General features: G+C 44.6%; 1 protein-coding gene across 6 annotated transcripts in view; it reads right to left on the bottom strand.

The window, feature by feature from the left end:
• Positions 1-22,160, bottom strand: part of LOC137372257 (putative methyltransferase DDB_G0268948) — a 48,445-nt gene that overhangs the window by 2,011 nt on the left and 24,274 nt on the right. For all 6 annotated transcript variants that reach the window (XM_068035962.1, XM_068035965.1, XM_068035963.1 and 3 more), the window contains 3 exons: positions 18,354-18,567; positions 10,485-10,585; positions 2,477-2,614 (listed from right to left, as the gene is read on the bottom strand). In XM_068035962.1, coding sequence (XP_067892063.1) covers positions 2,477-2,614; positions 10,485-10,585; positions 18,354-18,567 — 453 coding nt within the window. The remainder of the gene's footprint in view (positions 1-2,476; positions 2,615-10,484; positions 10,586-18,353; positions 18,568-22,160) is intronic.

The following is a 22,160-nucleotide window of genomic DNA, read 5'->3' as shown; positions in this document are numbered from 1 at the left end:
AATGCCAAAGACTTGGAGGTTGAAAGGTTAAATTGGCCATTGTAAAAAAAAAAATTGCCCCTCGTGTTGGTAGGTGGTTGGAGAATTGAGGGAAGGTGGGGATGTGCGAGGGGGAAATAAAAGGGATTAGTATAAATGGATGGTTGGTGTGGATTCGGTGGGCCGAATGGCCTGTTTCAGTGTTGTTTCTCTCTCTCTCTATGATAATCATTTGGCACCTGATGAAATGTTGAACAGGAAATTGACATAACATACTGGGTATTTGCAGGCATGTGTCATCGAATTCCTCTATCTGATTCCTGTATTATATTATTTTACAACTGCAAGTATGGGGTGGGTTAGCTCAGTTGGCTAGGCAGCTGGAGTGTAATGCAGGAAAATTCCAGCAATGTGGGTTCAGTTCCCCAACTGGCTCAATTATGTCACGGCGTCATGGAGACCTGGCTTCTCGCTTTACCCCACGCTTGTGAAGTCATGACTCTCAAGCAAAACATCACCAACTGTTCCCCTCTAAGGCAGAGTGATACCTTTGGGACTACAGCTACTCCAACAATTACTAGTCCTTCTGTTGCTGGGTCTGATCAGAGTGGAGTAAGTCAGGTTAACTAACCTGAGTTTACAAACTGCAGCCTTAATATTCAAACCCCTCACAATGAGGGGCAGGAGATGGTGGGGGGCAGTTAAATCCAGGAAATACATCTGGAACACACTGTGTACATACCCACTTCCTTTAATACAGCAGCTGTTATCAGGACATCTACGTGTCTCACCACCTCCCCAATCCCAGCCCCTCCTGAGTGGTTTGTATCTGCAGGCAGGTGTGGCATTATTTTGGGATACCGGGATGTGTGTAGATGTGATCTGTTGCACCTGAATCAGTATGTGGAATGTGTGATGTATTTCTGTGGAAGATCAGGGCTCAGCCAGGATCAGCCATGCTGACAACACTGTTACATGAAATGGTTAATGTGGCTCAGGAGAGGGAGAAAACCTTTACATTGCGAAGTTGACACGTGTTCCAAAGAGGAGGAACCCATCAAGATAGAGTTAACCACACGAGGACATGTCTGTGGGATGAGGGATGGAAATTCCAAGTCTGTGTGAATCCCCAAAATGGATATTTAAATTATCCACACTGGAGATAAAATAAGACCATGTTTTAATTCCAGGTGATGATATGCTGTGTAAAACAAATGGGGACCAATTTGCATGACAGAACAGATTGAGATAGATACATGATGCTGATGAAATAATGTTTTGTGACACCTTTAGATATGTATTCAGACTGTCGGGGGATGGGCAGTGTGGTGGACTGTCAGGAAAGGGTTAATTCTTTGCATTAACACTCGTTTTTATGTGAGTTTCTGTTGGCAACGTTCAATTAGAAAAAGGGATTTCAGTCAGAATATGTTTCAACTGATAAGGAGATTCACCAAGAGGCCACAAACTGTTCATTGACCTTGACGGCTGCCATTGATCACTGAGCATTGAGATCTCTCTGGACATGTTCTGCCCATCAAGTCAAGAAGCTATGGCTTCAGGTAGTGACTCGTCTGAGGACAGCTGGGTAATGTCTCTATAGAGGGTCTGTGTTCCTGTCGACAACTCCAGTTGAGTGATGTGATTGACAGTTCAGTCAAGGTGAAGGCTTGGGGAGTGACTCTTGTTAACAGAGTAAGGAAGTACAGGTGTCTTTGGTTGAGACAGGGTAAGTGCTGGGGAGTGGGGAGTGGGGGTGGGGTGCGGTGATGTGGTGTCACCTTTAGCTAGTCAAGGTGAAGGCTTGGGGAATGACTTTTGTTAACACTGGAGTTATTGCAGCTAAGTGAATGAGGTAATGCTATGGGACATGTGACACAAGGCAGGTGGGAAAGAAAGGTTTATGAAGTGGGAGTTAAGAAAAGATACTTCAGAAAACAGCAAGGCTTGGCCAGCAGGTCATCTCAAGCTTGAGAATGGTGAAGTCTTCAGTTACTTGTCCAGGAGGTGTGTAATTATTATAGATAATAGTTATCATTGTCTGCTTAATTTGTATGAAAGTCGCTAAATGCCTTTAAAGCTAAAGATCTTGAGGAATTAATTCTAAACCTATATGTAAGAGCACCCATTCCTGAACAGATGGAGTATAGATGTAACCCGTGTATGTTCTTATGTCCATTACTTCACAGAAATCTGTTTAAAATTTGCCCAGTTCCATATTTGATTGAAAGTCAGTCCCCAGGTGCTTTTTTTTCTGATTTAACTGCCCCGCACCCAGTTCAAATTTGTACTCTCTGCAAATTTGATCCGTTTGTTTAGCTTTTCTGAATCTGAGTCATTAACCTGAATTAGGAGCAATAGGGGAACCACCACTGATCCTGGGCAGCCTATGAGGGTCAGTGGAGCTGGGAGGCCTTAGATAACTCCACAGTGTGGTCCAATCAAGAATCATTAGGCAGATCAACGAAAAGGATCTGCTTTTCATATAGCTTTATACCTTTGTTCAGTTCTTTCCAGTGAGGCTTTAGCATTTTCCGGATCTTTCCTCAGATAGGCTTGATATAAACTATCGGCTTTCAGAAACCCAATGATCCACGGGACAGGCATCTTGAACTTGACAGAAATGTCTTCAGCTCTGTAACAATCAATATGCCATTAATGTAAGAATAAAAATTATTGTATGACTTTACATAGTTTGCATCCTTGGAGGGTGTTGGGGTATTTGAAACAGCCTCCAGTATATTCACTTGTTGCTTATTGTGACAAAAGCTTAATTAACAAGCTCTGTTAGACTACTGCTATACATTGTCACGCTCACACAAGGAGCAATAATGAACTAATGAATTAACTTCCCAAAAATAGACACACTTTTTCTACAAGACAAAATGGAGTAAAAGGTCAGGTGACCTCCCCTGTGCTGTGAATATACATAGTGACTGCTGGAGACTGAACCCATCATCATCTCTGGACCAGCCTTGAAGAAAGCATTAGAAATGCTAATGGCCCCACTCAATGTGAATGGCTACCTTTTTCAACTAATTGGACTAATAATGACCTTTGCAGACAGAGAAGACTGCAATTTACACGTCCACCGCCAAAACCAGCGGCGGACGTTAGCAATGGTGGACCGCATATAGCAGAGCTGCCGAGAGCGTCAGCACGACGGCTCATTTAAATGGCCGGGGTGGACCGCCCACACCGATGGCGTGGAGGAGTCAGGCTGTCCATCCCCGGCAATGGTGTCAGGCACCATTATGCAGGCACTGACGCCATTTTTAAAGGACTTTGAGCACTTCCGTTTATTTTAACTATTTAAAGTGATAGTGATTTGAAATTGATTCAAAAAAATTTAATATATGTTTCTAGTCCCTCTCCCACCGCCCCCCCCCAATAACCATTCAATTCATCCCTTGCCCTCTCCCCCCTCAAAATACTTCCCTTGTGCACTTGACCTTCCCCCCAACCACCCCCCGGCCCCCAACCACAGTTTATAAACTGTGAACTTTGCTCCTTCCCACCATCCCCTACACCAATCGATGAGTTTGACCCCGCTTCTGCCAATTTCCCCTATTCCAGCCAAGGAATAGTCCCTGTCGAATACCATCTTTAAAAACTACCTACAGGCAGAGACGAAAGGGTGACCTTTGAAAACTCCCCATCTGAGAGATTGAAACATGATCTTCATCATTGAACTGTAACTGAGATTTACTTAAAGAATTCTGCAGCAAAGCATCCATCCACCTGAAACACTCCAAAGTTTGACTCCAGTGAACCAGGAGGAAAGGAATTAAAGGTCTGCACTGTTTAAATTTTCCTCCCGGGAAAACAAACAAGGTTTCACAATGAACACTTTTTAAAAACCAAGCACCAGACCTAAATGCATGCTGTCCTTTTGTCTCTATCTTTTCCCGTGTGTGAAGGTGAAGTTGTGAATTTGCAAGTTTTTGTTTAATAAAGCTGTGAGAAAACCAAGAATTTTTCTCTTTATTGAGCATTAAAATGCTCAAGGGTTAAAACACAATTCCAATACAAACACTGTCTGCATTCAGTTGAGAGGTGAAAAGGGAAACCACCCCTATCATTTCCTCTCTGTCCGGTTTCAAAATACTGCCTTACTCCCCGAGTGTTTTAAGGGTCAAATAACTAGACAAACCGCAGAAAGTCTCGTTGGTTAAAAAGAAAAATCAATATTTTTTCTACAATAACCGAAAAATGTTCGCCACTTCACCCACTGACGCATTCAAACACACGCACAAACACACACACACACACATGAGAAAAGATACAGGGTAGCATGCAATTGCAGGCCAACTGTTGTAAAAGAATTGTTGTTTAATAATACCTTGAGCAGCTTTCAGGGAGGAAATCTTTCAGCTGTGCAGGCTTGAAATGTTCATTGTCTTGTAAAGGATATAGTGTCACAGGCTCGATGTGGTTAAGCCTCAATCTGAAGTCAATGGTGGAAATCCTGGTTAACTTTCACAAATTGGGAGTTCCAAAAGTCACCTTGCAATTTCTCTGCTGCAGTAGTCAAAAGATGTTATCACTGGGGCTCCTGCTTAGTTAGAACTGTCCCACAGCTATTCTATCAGGAAAAAGACCTTCTCTCTTGTTGTTCTGCCTCTCTCTCTCTCCAGAGAGATACCTTTTAAGGTAGAAACTTGTCAGGTTGTGTTGTCAGTCAGGTGACTCAGGGGTCTCTCCCCTGAGGTGATTCATACAATGTTCCAGGATATTGGAATCGTTGTTACATGATGGCATCTGAATATGGCCCATTTTGATAACTAGTTGTTATTTCACACCTACTATTTCGGCCTTGGTTTTGGAGTCAGTCTGTCTGCAAAAGGCTTTGTTAGCTCCATTCCTGCAGATATGAGCTGTTAGCATGGAATGAGCTGTTATTCATTTCAGTGTGTTTTCCCCAAAACGAATTGAAACATGAATAATGGGTTTCATTTTCAACAGAGAGACATGTTTATTGGCAGTACAGGAGGGGTCAACTGACCTCTACTCCATCTTGTCTGCAGCACAAATGTGTCCTTTTTATGTGATTCAGTCCAACAGTTGACTTTTATTTCATAATATCTCCAGTTCATTTCATATTTCATCACAGTTCCCTTCATGAGCGTGACAAATGTAATATCAAGAATATATCGATACATAATGTTCTGTTTTACCTTTTGTATTAACCCAAGAACTGTTCTGCCTTTGTTGTCAACAGGTGGTAAGTGAAGTAGGTGGCTTCCACTTTTCACCTGTTAACTGACTGCAATCGTGTTTTGTTAAAAATGGTGTTTTAGTCCCTGAATGATTTTAGGGTCAAATAAACAAACAAATGATAGGTTTTCTCCTCGGTTTTAAAAAAAAAGGATGATACTATTTAGTTTAAACAAATCCCGAAATGGTTGCAACCTTCACCGACTCGTACTCGCACACACACGTCCATACACAAGAATAGATTGAGAGAGAGAAAAGAGTAGTATGCAATTAATGTCCAAGGTGATGCCAGAGTTCATGGTTTACAGAATACTGTTGAATTGTCTCGGGAGGAAAGTCTTTTTTAAAAGATACAGGCCTGGATGTTTGCAGTCTTGAACTTGCTGTGGTATTGTAGAGCTCTAGTAGTTAAAATCAGCCCAAGGTTGATGGCATGAACTTGGTTTACCATCACAGATGGAGAGTCTCAAAGTCACTTTGTAATTTCTATGCTGTAGTGCTTATTCAGTTCTCGTTCAGTAGGATTCTTTTGTTTAGCTGGAGCTCCCTGACAGACTGTGGCTGGAAACAGGCTTTCTGTGGTCTTGGCTTGATCTCACCTTCAATCTCTAGAGAGTTATCTTTTAAGGTAAAATTCCATCACATTTGAGTCTCTTTCAGATGACAAAGGGCCCTCTCCCCTGGTGTGACTATACAATGGTCCAGGATATGGAAACCATGGCTATCTATTGATGTCTGAGATGTCTGAATGGGGGACCATTCTGTTGTAATGGTGCTACTTTACACCTATTCATTTTGGTTTGGGCTGTGAGTCAACTTGCCTCCAGAACCCTTTGTTAGTTCATTCATGTACATAGGAGTCATAAATATGCAATGGTGCTCCTTTCAATTTCAATAGATTCTCCCCAGAGCTATTTCAGACATGGTTAACGAGTTTCATCCTCAGACAGAGGTGTATATTTCCAGTACAGGAGAGGGTCACCTGACTACTACTCCATTTTGTCTGTGACAAAAGAACCTGTGTTCTTGTGGTGCAGATTAAGAGCTGACTTTTTATTTTCATAATTCTTTAATTCGTTGTTTATTTCATCATGACTCCTCCGAGCATGACAACTTCCAGGTATGGATAACATTGGGAAAGTGCAGTAGTCAGAGAAGCAGGAGTCTTAAAAGACAGGAATAGAGGAGATAGAATTTCACATTCAGTTTGCAGGTGAGAAATTTGGGTCCGAAACTAGGGTCTTAAACTGAAATAAAGGCAATGAAGGGGATGAAGACGGAGTTGGCTAAAGTGCACTGGAAAAGTAGGCTAAAAAGCAAGATGGTAGAGAAATAGTGGCAGACATTTAAGGAGATATTTCATAACTCAGCAAAGATATATTCCATTGAGAAAGAAACACTCTCTGAGAAGGATGCATCATATGTGACTAACTAAGGATGTTAAGGATAGTAGCAAATTGAAAGAAAAGGCGTACAATGCTGTGAAGATTAGTGACAGCCCAGAAGATTTGGAAAAATTGAGAAACCAGCAAAGGATGGTTAAGAAAGGGAGAAATTAGAGTATGAGACTAAACTAGCAAGAAACACTGAAACAGACAGTAAGCTTCTACAAATATTTAAAAAGGAAGAGAATAGCTAAAGTAAGTATTGGTCCCTTAGAAGAGGAGACTGGGGAATTAATAATGGGAAACAAGGAAATGGCAGAGACTTTGAACAACCATTTTGTAGCTGTCTTCACAGTAGAAAACACAAAAAGCATCCCAAGAATAGCAGAAAATCAAGTGGAACAAGGGAGAGAGGAACGTAAAGCAATCACTATCAACAGAGAAAATGTACTAAAAAAACTAATGGGACTAAAGGGTGACAAGTCCCTCGGACCTGATGGCCTGCATCCTTGGGTCTCAAAAGAAGTGGCTGCAGAGATAGTGGATGCATTGGTTGTCCTTCCAAAATTCCCCAGATTCTGGAAAGGTCCCAGCGGATTGGAAAACTGAAAATGTAACACCTCTGTTCAAGAAGAGGAGACAGAAAGCAGGAAACTATAGGCCAGTTAGCCTAACATCTGTCATTGGGAAAATGCTAGAATCCATTATTAAGGAAGTAGCAGCAGAACACTTTGAAAATCATAATGCAATCAGGCAGAGTCAACATGGTTTTAAGAAAAAGAAAACATGTTTGAAGAATTTGTTAGACTTCTTTGAGGATGTAACAATTAAGGTGGATAAAGCAGAACCCAGAGATGCAGTGCATTTTGATTTCCAAAAGGCATTTGATAAGGTGCCATATAAAAGATTACAACACAAGATAAGAGCTCATGGTATTGGGGGTAATATATTAGCATGGATAGAGGATTGGCTAACTAACAGGAAACAGCATCAGAATGAATGAGGCATTTTAAGGTTGGCAAACTGTAACTAGTGATCAGTGTTGGGGCCTTAACTATTTATGATCTATATTAATGACTTTGAATGAAGGGACCAAGCGTATTGTAGCCAAATTTAAAGTGCAGCCAGCAACGAGGGAACACAAACAATGAATTGCCTATTGAGCTCATTAACAGGCTTATCAGTTTCAGGGAACTATTTTTAAGGACTGGGAATAGGAAAGGCACCATGGGGTGGGGTGGGGGTGGGGGTGGGGTGCGGGGCAGTGGGGGTGGAAATACAGTAGGTTTGTGAAGACATGAACAGTGTGGAGGGCCATGAGGGTTATGGAAAGGACTGATTAAAATAAAGCAGAGTCATCAAATAAAGCTCAACTGCTTCAGATGTGCCTCAGTGTGGATATTGTTGCAGCTGGAAGAGTTGAATTTCTTGGTGGTGAATGGCAAGAAACTGGAGAGGGACATGAGCCCACTGGCATCACTGCAGCAGGTAGGGTTGTAGGGGAAGGGCTGGTGAACACACAAGACCCAGCTGACGGAGGTCAGATGGGAACAGCCAACTCTGACATTGGACAGAGCAGCCAGGATGAGCGGCGGCAGATTCAACCTCCTGCACAGCTGGAGGGCAGAGGAGCAGAGTGGGGTGGATGCAAGGGGAGGAAGGTGCTACCCAAGATTTCGGGTGCACAGTCCCAGAGTGAACTATCTGGAAATGACAGAGCGCCAGTGCTGTAGGAGGCTGCACCTATCCAGGCAGATCTGATCCACAATAACCTGAGGCCTCGTGGCCCCCATGACAGTCTCCTACCCTACAGCCGTCTAGGTCTCGGGTGCTCTCAACTTCTATGCAACCAGGTCATTCCCGGGATCAGCTGTGGACCTCTCGCAGTTTGCATCTCATTAGGCCATTAGGCAGTTCACGGATGCCCTTTTCAAGAGGGCAGAGACTACACACACTTTGACACAGATGGGCCAGCGCTGGAGTATTGAGTCCAGTTCTGGACATTGCACTTTAGGAAGGATGTGAAAGCTTTACAGAGGGTTCAGAAAAAATTTAGAAGACTGTTTCCAGGGTTGAGGGACTTCAGTTATGAGGTCCAAGAGCACAGCGGATATAAAGTAATGGTGGAGAGAGAGAGGGAGAGAGAGAGGGGCAGAGAGAGAGATAGTGAGCAAGTGAGCACTGTGAAAACTGTGGAAGGTCTGAGAGCACGGCAGGGATAAAGCAGAGGCAGAGAGAGAGAGAGAGAGAGAGAGAGAAAGAGAGAGAAAGAGAGAGAGAGAGAGAGATAGAGAGAGAGTGAGAGAGAGAGAGAGAGAGAGAGAGAGAGAAAGAGAGAGCGCCCGATCGCACTGCCAGAACAAATCAACAACAACTATTCAAGGAGTGATGTCAGAGGACAGGTAGATGATTGGTTGGTGAGTATTAAAGTTTTTATTGCCTAAATTTGACCAATGGTTTAAACTGGGACCGGGAATCTATCAAGTACTGCAATATATTCATAGCTTAGCTAGTTAAACTAATTAATAAAACTACAAATAATCATTAAATAAAAACTTTAACTCATTAAAAAAATAAAACTAGGCGAGTGTAAGATATGGCAGACCAGACTGTGTGTCTGGGCTGCCAAATCTGGGAGTTGGTGAACGGTGAGACTGTCCTAGGAAAACACGTCTGCAGAAGATGTCTCCATCTCTGGCTCAGAGTACAATTCGTAAACACATAAGGGAGGGAGAGGAAATTCTGGACAGTTTTATCCAGAATAGAGTCACATCCGAGAGGAAAACACAGGTTCAGGAAAGAGAGGCTGTGACTGATAGGGAGCCGGGTAGCTGGGATTTAGGAGAGGTTGAGAAGGAGCTCCCGTGACACTGGTCCTATCCAAGAGGTACAAGGTACTCACTACCTGTGAGGACAAAGAGAAAGACTGCAGGGTGAACAGCCACAATGCAGACCAGGGCACAGTGGCTCAGAAAGCTGTCCAAGACGGGGAAGAGCAGAGTAGAAATGTGATCATATGTTTATAATTAGGGGGATAGAGTCCTCGGCAGCCAAGAACGAGAATCCCAAAGGGTGTGTTGTCTACCCGGTGTGAGGGTAAGGGATATCTCACAGCAACTGGAGAGGAACTGGGAAAGGGAGGGGGTAAATCCAATTGTCGTGGTCCATTTTGGAACAAACAACATAATTAGGAACAGGAATGAGATCCTGCTGCAAGAGTATGAGGAATTAGGCTCTAAATTAATAAGCAGGACCTTGAGGGTAATAATCCCTGGATTATTTCCTGAGTCATATACATCTTGCCACAGGAGCAGACAGATCAGGAGAATTAACACATGGCTAAAGGGCCAGTGTGGGAAAGAGGGATTCTTTTTCATGGGACACTGGCACCAGGAAGGAGCTTTACCGATGGGACGGGCTCTATCTGAACTGGGATGGGACCCGTGTCATAGAGGAAAGGGTAAATAGAGGGGTGGGGTGGGGGCAGTGGTTGCAAAGGCTTTAAGATAGTAAGATGGTGGGGAGGAATCCACAAGTAATGTAAAGCAACCTAAATGTAAATAAAACAGGGAAGGAGAGCACTGGAAAGAATAAAGTAAGGGAGGACATTGTTGCTTTGTTGGGTTTGTATTAGTAGCATTCCAGAGAAAGTCTTAGACTCCAGTAAAGGACTCAACTGACCAAATGGCCTCCTTCTGTGCTGTAACCACTCTATCATCATTCTCGACCTACTAATGTCCGTAAGTCTCAGATTGCTGCCAGAAGTATCATATCACAGTTAATGTTAAATCTAATACTATTCCCCCAGACAGAATCCAGGCACAATAATACGAAACAATATGATTTCATTGATAATGATTTTAGAAGTTGGTGTATAATTACAAATATGTGTTATACATTTACCTCTCTTTGTCAGGGAAAGTGATAGCATCAAATATCTCCTTGTATTCATTCCATATAATTTTCGTTCTTTTACTCACACAGGGGGTTAGAGTTGTGAACAGCTACAAATAGAAGGTACAATAACAAGAATTAACACATTGCATGATAGGTCTGATTTGTATTGCGATACTGTGTGTTCAAACATGCTCAAATTAAACTCTTATTAAAAACAATTTGTTCATAGGAAGCCCAGATACAGCGACTGCAATAAAACCACTTCCATCGGACACTGAGCCGCAACATCGCAGAATCAGGCTGTCAGTATTCATGGCCTAGGCAGCTTCGCAGTGGTCACCAGGTGGCTTGGCCTTGCTGGAGTTGGGATGTTAGCCCGTCCTCCTAACTTTAATAGCTTGTCTTGTTTGTGCACAGTAAACCTGGCCAGCTTAGCTGAAAGGCAGAAAATCCAATCAGGCAGCAGCACTTAAAGTGCTGCTGCTTGCTATTGAGCACACATGATCTTTTTCTTTCCTGTCGCCTGGACAGTCACTGTGCTGAAAAATGCAATGGAGGGATGTGGGAAAATCCTCTCTTTGGAGGTTGTGCTACAGGAGGTGCAGGAAAGAAATTTGCCCCTGCTCGGAATGAAAGTCACCCTCTTATCAAAGTAGAGGTTAAAGGTTACAGCAGGTCTGGCAGCATCTGTGGAGAGAGAAGCAGAGTTATCGTTTCAGGTCAGTGACCCTTCTTGAGAACTGCCAAATATTGGAAATGTGAAAGGTTATAAGCAAGTAAAGCGGGGCTGGGGCAAGAGATAACAAAGGAGAAGGTGTAGATCGGACAATCTCCTTGTTATCTCTTGTCCCACCCCCACTTTACTTGCTTATAACCTTTCACATTTCCAATATTTGTCAGTTCTGAAGAAGGGACACTGACCTGAAACGTTAACTCTGCTTCTCTCTCCACAGATGCTGCCAGACCTGCTGAGTATTTCCAGCATTTCTTGTTTTTATTTCAGATTTCCAGAATCCACAGTATTTTGCTTTTATTAAAGGTTACAGGTTGTAGGTTACAGAGAGAGTAAATGGAGTCTCCCAGATTCTGGGTACGTGTGAACAAATCAGGAAGAAGGGTTGTAGTTTCCAGACAAGTGCCAAATTAAAGGTACTCAATGGACATTCGTTAGTTTTCTCCTGAGGCCAAGCTTGCACAAACAAAATATACTGTGAGCTGTAGAACCCATGGAGAAGTTACAAGGGAGATAATTTTTCACTTTTCTTCTTTGAACATATTTTTAATCACAGTAAAATCACTTTTGTGACACATGAAGTGTTGGAAGTTGTGTTACCACTGGAAACAGGTGCAGCACTGGAATGCAGTTAGACAACAACAATAGCGGGAGGTGGTGGCGTAGTGGTATTGTCACTGGACTTGTAACCCAGAGACCCAGGGTTTGTTCTGGGGACATGGGTTCAAATCCCACCGCAGCAGAAGGTGGAATTTGAATTCAATTAATCAATCTGGAATTTAAAAAGCTAGTCTAATGATGACCATGAAACCATCGTCGATTGTTGTAAAAACCCATCTGGTTCACTAATGTCCTTTAGGGAAGGAAATCTGCTGTCCTTACCTGGTCTGGCCTACATGTGACTCCAGACCCACAGCAATGTGGTTGACTCTTACATGTCCACTGAAATAGCCCAGCAAACCACTCAGTTGTATCTAACCGCTACAAAGTCAATAAAAAGGAATGAAACCGGATGGACCACCCGGCACCGACAACGGCAAACCCAGCCCTGTCAACCTTGCAAAGTCCTCCTTACTAACATCTGGGGGCTTGTGTCAAAGTTGGGAGAGCTGTCCCACAGACTAGTCAAGCAACAGCCTAACATAGTCATATTCACGGAATCATACCTGAAATACAATGTCCCAGACACTGCCATCACCATCCCCGGGTATGTCCTGTCCCACCAATCTGCCTGCCACAGATGCATCTGTCAATCACAGTATTGGTCGGAGTGACCACCGCACAGTCCTTGTGGAGATGAAGTCCCGCCTTCGCATTGAGGATACCCTCTATCATGTTATGTGGCACTACTACTGTGCTAAATGGGATAGATTGCGCACAGATCTAGCAATGCAAAACTGGGCATCCATGAGGCGCTGTGGGCCATCAGCAACAGAATTGTACTCAACCACAATCTGTAACCTCATGGCCCGGCATATCCCCCACTCTACCATTACCATCAAGCCAGGAGACCAACCCTGGTTCAACGGAGAGTGCAGGAGGGCATGCCAGGAGCAGCACCAGGCATTCCTCAAAATGAGGTGTCAACCTGGTGAAGCTATAACACAGGACTATCTGCGTGCCAAACTGCGTAAGTAGCATGCGATAGACAGAGCTGAGCGATCCCATAACCAACGGATCAGATCTAAGCTCTGCAGTCCTGCCACATCCAGCCGTGAATGGTGGTGGACAATTAAACAACTAACTGGAGGAGGTGGCTCCACAAATATCCTCATCCTCAATGATGGGGGAGCCCAGCACATCAATGCGAACGATAAGGCTGAAGCATTTGCAACAATCTTCAGCCAGAAGTGCCGAGTTAATGGTCCATCTCGGCCTCCTCCTGAAGTCCCCAGCATCACAGATGCCAGACATCAGCCAATTCGATTCACTCCGCGTGATATCAAGGAACGACTGAAGGCACTGAATACTGCAAAAGCTATGGGCCCTGACAAGATACTGGCAATAGTACTGAAGACCTGTGTTCCAGAACTTGCTGCGCCCCTAGCCAAGCTGTTCTGGTACAGCTACAACACTGGGATCTACCCTTCAATGAGGAAAATTGCCCAGGTATGTCCTGTACACAAAAAGCAGGACAAGGCCAACCAGGACAATTACCGCCCCATCAGCCTAGTCTCAACCATCAATAAAGTGATGGAAGGTGTCATCAACAGTGCCATCAAGCGGAACTTGCTTCGCAATAACCTGCTCAGTGATCATCAGTTTTGGTTCCGCCAGGGCCACTCAGCTCCTGACCTCATTACAGCCTTGGTTCAAACATGGACAGAAGAGCTGAACTCAAGAGGTGAGGTGAGAGTGACTGCCCGTGACATCAGGGCAGCATTTGACCGAGCATGGCATCAAGGAGCCCTAGCAAAACTGAATTCAATGGGAATCAGGGGGAAAACCCTCCGCCGGCTGGAGTCATACCTAGCGCAAAGGAAGATGGTTGTGGTTGTTGGAGGTCAATCATCTCAGTTCCAGGACATCACTGCAGGAGTTCCTCAGGGTAGTGTCCTAGGCCCAACCATCTACAGCTGCTTCATCAATGACCTTCCTTCAATCATAAGTTCAGAAGTGGGGATGTTCGCTGATGATTGCACAATGTTCAGCACCATTCATGACTCCTCAGATACTGAAGCAGTCCGTGTAGAAATGCAGCAAGACCTGGACAATATCTAGGCTTGGGCTGATAAGTGGCAAGTAACATTCGCGCCACACAAGTGCCAGGCAATGACAATCTCCAACAAGAGAGAATCTAACCATCTCCCCTTGACATTCAATGGCATTATCATCGCTGAATCCCCCACTATCAACATCTTAGGGGCTATCATTGACCAGAAACTGAACTGGAGTAGCCATATAAATAACGTGGCTACAAGAGCAGGTCAGAGGCGAGGAATCCTGAGGCGAGTAACTCACCTCCTGACTCCCCAAAGCCTGTCCACCATCTACAGGGCACAAGTCAGCAGTGTGATGGAATACTCTCCACTTGCCTGATGGGTGCAGCTTCAACAACACTCAAGAAGCTCGACACCATCCAGGACAAAGCAGCCCACTTGATTGGCACCCCATCTACAAACATTCACTCCCTCCACCACTGACGCACAGTGGCAGTTGTCTATACCATCTAAAAGATGCACTGCAACAACTCACCAAGGCTCCTTAGACAGTACCTTCCAAACCTGCTACGTCTACCAACTAGAAGGACAAGGGCAGCAAATGCATGGGAACACCACCACCTGCAAGTTCCCCTCCAAGTCACACAACATCCTGACTTGGAACTATATCGCCGTTCCTTCACTGTCACTGGGTCAAAATCCTGGAACTCCCTTCCTAACAGCACTGTGGGGATACCTACCCCAAATGGACTGCAGCGGTTCAAGAAGGCAGCTCACCACCACCTTCTCAAGAGCAATTAGGGATGGGCAATAACTGCTGGCCTGGCCAGCAACACCCACATCCCATGAATGAATTTTAAAAAAGTGACCATTTGCATTTATATAGCACCTTTCATATGGTCAAACCTCCGAAGGCTCTTCGCAGGAGCACCAAACAAAATTTGACACCAAAACATTTGAAGAGATTTCTTTCATTCATTCATGGTGTAACAATATTATGTTTTAAAAACTGTGATTTTTAAAAGTTTAAACTGGAGTCAGAGAAGTCAGGTGATCTTACATCAACTCTACTGAAAGACAAGACAGAAATCTTGGTTACCAGGATAACAAAGAACACAGAGTAAAGACTTACTTTGAAAAGCAGGGTCTGCAGGGGCATAACACCTGAAAAACAATGGGTTTTACCCTCCCAAACTTTAGTATCCTAAAACAAGGAGTCAGTGATTCTGAGGATGTAAATGTGCATGGCAGCTGCTAACTCCTGAAAACAATGAAAAGCCCAGGTGGTGTTGCTGAAGCCAGACTTGTGGACTTTACATATTGGAAATGGACAATGGGCTATTGACTTTTGAATCCACATAAATTTAACAGATTTTATGAAGGCAGACGGGCTGTAAGAAAGGAAACCAGCAGTGGCAGAGTGAGGGAGGTTGTAAGAGAGGAAGACAACCAGCATTGGCAGCCCCAAGACAGAGAGCGAGAGAGAAAGAGAGAGAGAGGGTATACCTGCTCTCAGGAAAAATTGAAAAAACAAAAGGCTGCGAAGACTTGAACCTGTTTTGGAAATTGAAGTTTGTGGAGAAGGAAAAGACCAGCAGGATCCCCAGGAATCACCTTATTCACGACGTCCAGGTCGAAAGTCCTTGGAGAAGTGAGCAAAAATGACATTGATTTTGAGAAAGGTCTGGGAGATCCAACCTACTGCAACTGGGAGGAGGTTGGCACTTTTAACCACAAAGATTTCACCATCATGGAGGAATGTATAATATCTAAATGTGATGTGAGGTTTACAAGGGTTTCAATAAGTAAAGAAAATACCTTTCTTTGTCATTTAGGTTATCATCTATGTACAATAGGAATCATTTAGTTATCATTCTCTGAGTCAAGAATGCATTGTGTGCCCAATTTCACCCACACAGGGCTCCACACTTGGATTAGAGACCTTCATCAAATTGTCCTTTGTTAATTTTCGTGAAATTGTAAAAGGTTTCTAAAAGAACAGTAGTATGTATGAAAGTGTCCCTCAAGCTTACATTACCTTGGGAAACAAGTCTGATTGAGGAATAATCAATGCAATATTATAGGTGGAGCATCATGGGACAGGATGGCAGAAATGCTCCATCCATCAATATCAGCGACCACACTCTGGAAGTGGTTCAAGAGTTCACCTACTGAGGCTCAACTATCACCAGTAATCTGTCTCTCGATGCAGAAATCAACAAGAGCATGGGAAAGGCGTCCGCTGCTATGTCCAGTCTGGCCAAGAGACTGTGGGAAAATGGCGCACTGACACAGAACACAAAAGTCCGAGTGTATCAAGCCTGTGTCCTCAACCTTGCTTTATGGCAGCGAGGCCTGGACAACATGTCAGCCAAGAGCGACGTCTCAATTCATTCCATCTTCGCTGCCTCCACAGAATCCTTGGCATCAGGTGGCAGGACCATATCTCCAACGAAGAAGTCCTCGAGGTGCCCAACATCCCCAGCATATACACTCTACTGAGCCAGCGGTGCTTGAGATGGCTTGGCCATGTGAGCCGCATGGAAGCTGGCAGGATCCCCAAGGACGCATTGTACAGCGAGCTCGTCACGAGTATCAGACCCACTGGCCGTCCATGTCTCCGCTTTAAAGATGTCTAAAGACATGAAGTCTTGTGATATTGACCACAAGTCTTGGGAGTTAGTTGCCAGTGATTGCCAGACCTGGTGGACAGCCATAAAGGCAGGGCTAAAGAGTGGCGAGTCGAAGAGACTTATCAGTTGGCAGGAAAAAAGACAGAAGAGCAAGGAGAGAGCCAACTGTGTAACAGCCCCAACAACCAATTTTATCTGCAGTGCCTGTGGAAGAGTCTATCACTCTAGTATTGGCCTTTATAGCCATTCCAGGCGCTGCTTCACAAACCACTGACCACCTCTAGGTGCTTACCCATTGTGTCTCGAGGCAAGGAGGCCAAAGAAGAAGAAGAAGAAGAAGATTATAGGTGGACATTTATCTTGTGTCCAAATCAAGGTACAAGTACTTGGCTTAGAAAAAGAATAAATTGTCCCTACACAACCATATTTAGCACTCCCAGTTGGGTTGGATCCAATACAAACAACCAAGTCCTCCAGCCAATTCTTAAATATAAATTAAATGCACATTGTACAATATGTACTTTCATCTTTACAGCATTGAGAACAATTTTCTGTTTGAGTAGAAATTAGTTAGGCTACTGTTATGACCAAGGTGGGAGTAATGCACTGTTAATTCAGACCCACTACTCCACAGGACGCAGCATATTAGTAAAGTTCCCACCGACCAGAAAATAGCCAAATTAATCACTTTATTCATCCCCAGAATAAAGCACGCCAAACCAGGTTTCTTTAAACAACAACAAAATTAACTATTTATTAATAAACCAAGTTTTAAACCATAATGAGATGAACCTATTTGTATGATGAGATTTTATAACTCCTTAATCTTCTTAACCCTCGTGCACACACATATATTCAAAAATCGGTTAACCGAGGAAAACCGAAATATTGACTTGAGGACAGTTTCTTAGAAATAATTAAATAGCTGGGCTGTGTCTTCTGGTAGTATTTTCTGGATCAGTGAGGTGTCCCAGAGTTGAACAGTCAGATATCACTCGATATCTCTCGAGGTGAAATTAATGAACAGTCTACGGTGAGTTGGCGTTCAAGGTAGTTCATCTTCAGCAGGCCTCACACAAATCTTTCAGCAACAGATTGTAGCAACAGGCCTATTTAAATTTTAAAGTAGCAGTCCAACAGTGGAAACTTTCTTGAGATTTCAGTTCTGTTCTGTTTCCCTCTGCAGAACTGAAACTAAAGTCTTTCTACAGAAGCCATAAGACTGTCGTAAAATCTTCCTGTTGCTTGGACACAAATTGGCTTGCAGCCTGCATTCCAGACACCAAATGTCAACATACAGTCACTGTTCACAGTCTTTGTTTCAGTCTTAAAGGCACACAGATCTCCTAGTTTTTTTAATAAAAAAACAAAACTCTTAACACTACTAAGCCTCCTACATCAGCCATGACTCAGCTGATTGTAATCTTAACATGAAGTCAGAAGGTTGTGGGTTCAAGCCCCATTCCAGATACTTGAGCACAAATATCTAGAACTGGCATTCCAGTCCAGCATTGAGGGAGTGCTGCACTGTTGGAGCTGCTGTCTTTCAGATGAAATGTTGAAACAAGGCCCTCTGTCTGTCTTTGCAGTTGAGTAAAAATGTTCCTATTATACTATCTTGAGGTTGGTGAGTTCTCCAGGGAGCCGTGGCCAATATTTATCCCTCAACCAACATCATTAAAACAGATTATCTGGTCATTATCATGCTTGTGGGAGCTTGCTGTGTGCAAATTGGCTGCTACATTACAACAATGATAACACTTCATTGACTAAAAAGCACTTTGGAATGTACTGATGTTGTGAAAGTCACTATATCAATGCAAGCCTCTGTTCCTTTCATTTTACTTACGTCTTGAACAATCTGGTTCGGATCCTCAGAACAGTCGTCGTTATGTAACACATGGGGAACTCTGTAGCAATAGAGAGCTATACATCCTTTGGGTTTTAGAATCCTGTCAACCTCCTTTATAAACTTCTCCATATCAAACCAATGTGCTGCTGCTCCCACTGTCACCAGGTCAACGGTACCATCCTCAAACTCCAGCTCCTCCGCGAGGCCCACTCTGTCGAGTGAATCACAGGAATACAACAGCTTCAGTATCTCTGCAATTTTAAATGAATTTCCCAATGACATCTAGTGTCCCAGATGTGCGCTGGAATTTTATGAGCCCTGGGAGACAGGATTGTGGTGGGGGGGGTGGGGGGTGTTCTCGTAAAATCGCACCAGAAAGCGGCAGTTGGAGTGCCGATCGGCATACTATATTGTCAGGGACAGAAAAGGGCGAAGATGGCCTTTCCACCCAGAGACCAATTGAGGCTCTTAAGTAGCCAATTAATGGCCACTTAAGGGCCTCTCCCCACCTCTGCTGGTATTTTACCAGTGGCTGGTGGGAGCGCTGCCATGGAGGGAGGTCGCCCAGTAAAACATGGCAATCTGTGGCCGATGGAGGGCCCCTCGTGACAAAGGCCGTCCCTCTGTTAACAGCCCCCCATGCTCAACAATCACCCACCCCACATCCCCCCACCTCAGCTAGTGTCTGCCGGATTGGCCCGGTGACTCCACAGCACTTTGCTGTGGTCCAGTGCTCCAGGGATGGCCCTGGTCCCAGGCCTCTTGTACTTAGGACAGTGGTCATCGCTCCCAGTGGAGATGCAGATACAACTGAGCTGCCGGCCCTCTGATTGGCCAACAGCTCTGGGAAGCAAGATCCCAGCCTTTAAAGGAATAGGAATCATGTCGCTGGGCAGTTAATTGCCTGAATGCTGTTAAATAGAGCTGGGGTTGTCTACAAAGGAATGCAGCAGGCTCCCCTCACCTTTTGGTCCAGGCGTCGGAACCCCAGACAGCTCCATAAAATTCAGCCCATGAATTCTTCCATGATAAAGGCATACAGAAAATAGGAGTTTCTGACAGGAGTAACCGACATAGGACAATAGAATTTCACAGCAAAGAAGGAGGCCATTCAGCCCATCATTCCTATCCTGGCTCTTTGAAAGAACTATCCAATTAACCCTACTCCTCTGCTCCTTCCCAATAATCTATTTTTCTCCCGTATCAAATATTAATTCACTTCAAATACAAAAGGGATCTGTGTTGAGGCCTCAACTATTCATCATATTTATTAACGACTTAGATGATGGGATAGAGAGTCACATCCAAGTTTGGCACAAAGACAGGCATCTTTGTAAGCATAAAATTACAAAAAAAGATATTGATTGGCAAAAATGTGGCAAATTGATTTCTGTGTACTTACATCTTCCACTTTGGGAGATCAGAATGCTTTCTAAATGGTGATATTGAGGCTTTGGAAAGGGTGCAGAGATCTCAAGATCTAAAGCATCTTACTTACCCAGGATTGGGGTTGGGAATAGCAAGTAAATGGACTCCACACTTTAGAGAAGTGTAGACCTTGGGCTGAATTGATTTAAGGTTGATAAGATGATAAAAGAATTAGATTGTGTTTGAGTGGACAGTTTGTTTCCTGTTTGGAGCAGCGGAGCCGGAGAGAGTACGAGCCAGGGGGCAGCCGGGAAGGTAAGTGGAGATTTAAAATACATACCTTGGGATTTGGCGGACGCGGACATGGGGACTGCTGGGTAAGTGAACTTATATATTCGGGCAGTGGCTAAACCCGAGACACGTGTAGTGTAGTGTCTCCCACCCAACCTCCTCCTCTAACCAAAAAAAAGGACTCTTGTGTGGAGGGTTTGGTAAGGTAAGGTTTTTCCTTTTTTTTAAAATCTCTTTTGTCAATTTAGAGCAGAGGGGATGGAAGCTAGGGCAGTTGCATGCTCCTCTTGCAGGATGTGGGAGGTAAGGGTCACCACTTGTGTCCCTGCTGACTTCACCTGTGAGAAGTGCACCCAACTCCAGCTCTTCACAGACCGCGTTAGGGAAGTGGAGCTGGAGCTGGATGAACTTCGGATCATTCAGGAGGCTGAGGGGGTGATAGAGAGCAGTTATAGGGAAGTAGTGACACCTAAGTTACAGGATAAAGGTAGCTGGGTGATCGTCAGGGGAGGGAAAGGGAATAGGCAGACAGTGCAGGGATCCCCTGTGGCCGTTCCCCTCAATAATAAGTATACCGTTTTGGATACGGTTGTGGGGGACAGTCTACCAGGGGAAAGCCACAGCGGCCAGGTCTCTGGCACTGAGCCTGGCTCTGTGGCTCAGAAGGGAAGGGGGGAGAATAGGAGAGCGATAGTGATACGAGATTCAATGGTTAGAGGAACAGACAGGAGATTCTGTGGTCGCGAACGAGACTCCCAGATGGTATATTGCCTACAGGGTGCCAGGGTCAGGGATGTCTCGGAACGAGTCCACAGGATTCTTGAGGGGGAGGGGGAGCAGCCAGAAGTCGTGGTACACATCGGTACCAATGACATAGCTAGGAAAAGGGATGAGGAACTGAAAAGTGAATATAGGGAGTTAGGATAGAAGCTAAAAGACAGGACGAGCAGGATAGTAATCTCAGGATTGATACCGGTGCCACGTGCTAGTGAGGCTAGAAACAGAGAGCGAGTGCAGCTGAACACGTGGCTACAGAGCTGGTGTAGGAGGGAGGGCTTCAGATATGTGGCTCATTGGGATACCTTCTGGGGAAGGTGGGACCTGTACAAGAAGGACGGGTTGCATCTGAACAGGAGGGGCACCAATATCCTGGGCGGGAGGTTTGCTAGAGCTCTTCGGGAGGGTTTAAACTAGTTTGGCAGGGGGATGGGAACCGAAGCTACGGATCAGTGGATGGGGTAGCTGTTGAACAGGCAGATACAGAGTGCAGAGAGTCTGTGAGGAAGGTTAGACAGTTGACAGGGCAAAGTTGCAGCCAGTATGATGGGTTGAAGTGTGTCTATTTTAATGCAAGAAGTGTCAGGAATAAGGGTGATGAACTTAGAGCATGGATCAGTACTTGGAGCTACGATGTTGTGGCCATTACGGAGACTTGGATATCACAGGGGCAGGAATGGATGTTGGATGTTCCGGGGTTTAGATGTTTCAAAAGGAATGGGGAGGGAGGTAAAGGAGGTGGGGGAGTGGCATTGCTAATCAGGGATAGTATCACAGCTGCAGAAAGGGAGGTCGTCGAGGAGGGTTTGTCTACTGAGTCAATATGGGTGGAAGTCAGAAACAGGAAAGGAGCAGTCACTTTATTGGGAGTTTTCTATAGACCCCCCAGTAGCAAAAGAGACACGGAGGAACAGATTGGGAGGCAGATTTTGGAAAGGTGCAGAAGTAACAGGGTTGTTGTCATGGGTGACTTCAACTTCCCTAATATTGATTGGAACCTCCTTAGTGCAAATAGTCTGGATGGAGCAGTTTTTGTCAGGTGTGTCCAGGAAGGTTTCCTGACTCAATATGTAGATAGGCCGACTAGAGGGGAGGCTATGTTGGATTTGGTGCTTGCAACGAACCAGGCCAGGTGGCAGATCTCTCGGTGGGAGAGCAATTCGGTGATAGTGATCACAACTCCCTGACCTTTACTATAGTCATGGAGAGGGACAGGAGCAGACGGGATGGGAAAATATTTAATTGGGGGAGGGGGAATTACAATGCTATTAGGCAGGAACTGGGGAGCATAAATTGGGAACAGATGTTCTCGGGGAAATGCACGACAGAAATGTGGAGGTTGTTTAGGGAGCACTTGCTGCGACTGCT

Source organism: Heterodontus francisci, chromosome 7 (genome assembly GCF_036365525.1).
Source record: "Heterodontus francisci isolate sHetFra1 chromosome 7, sHetFra1.hap1, whole genome shotgun sequence".
Taxonomy (NCBI): domain Eukaryota; kingdom Metazoa; phylum Chordata; class Chondrichthyes; order Heterodontiformes; family Heterodontidae; genus Heterodontus; species Heterodontus francisci.
This window is presented reverse-complemented; position numbering and strand designations above follow the sequence as displayed.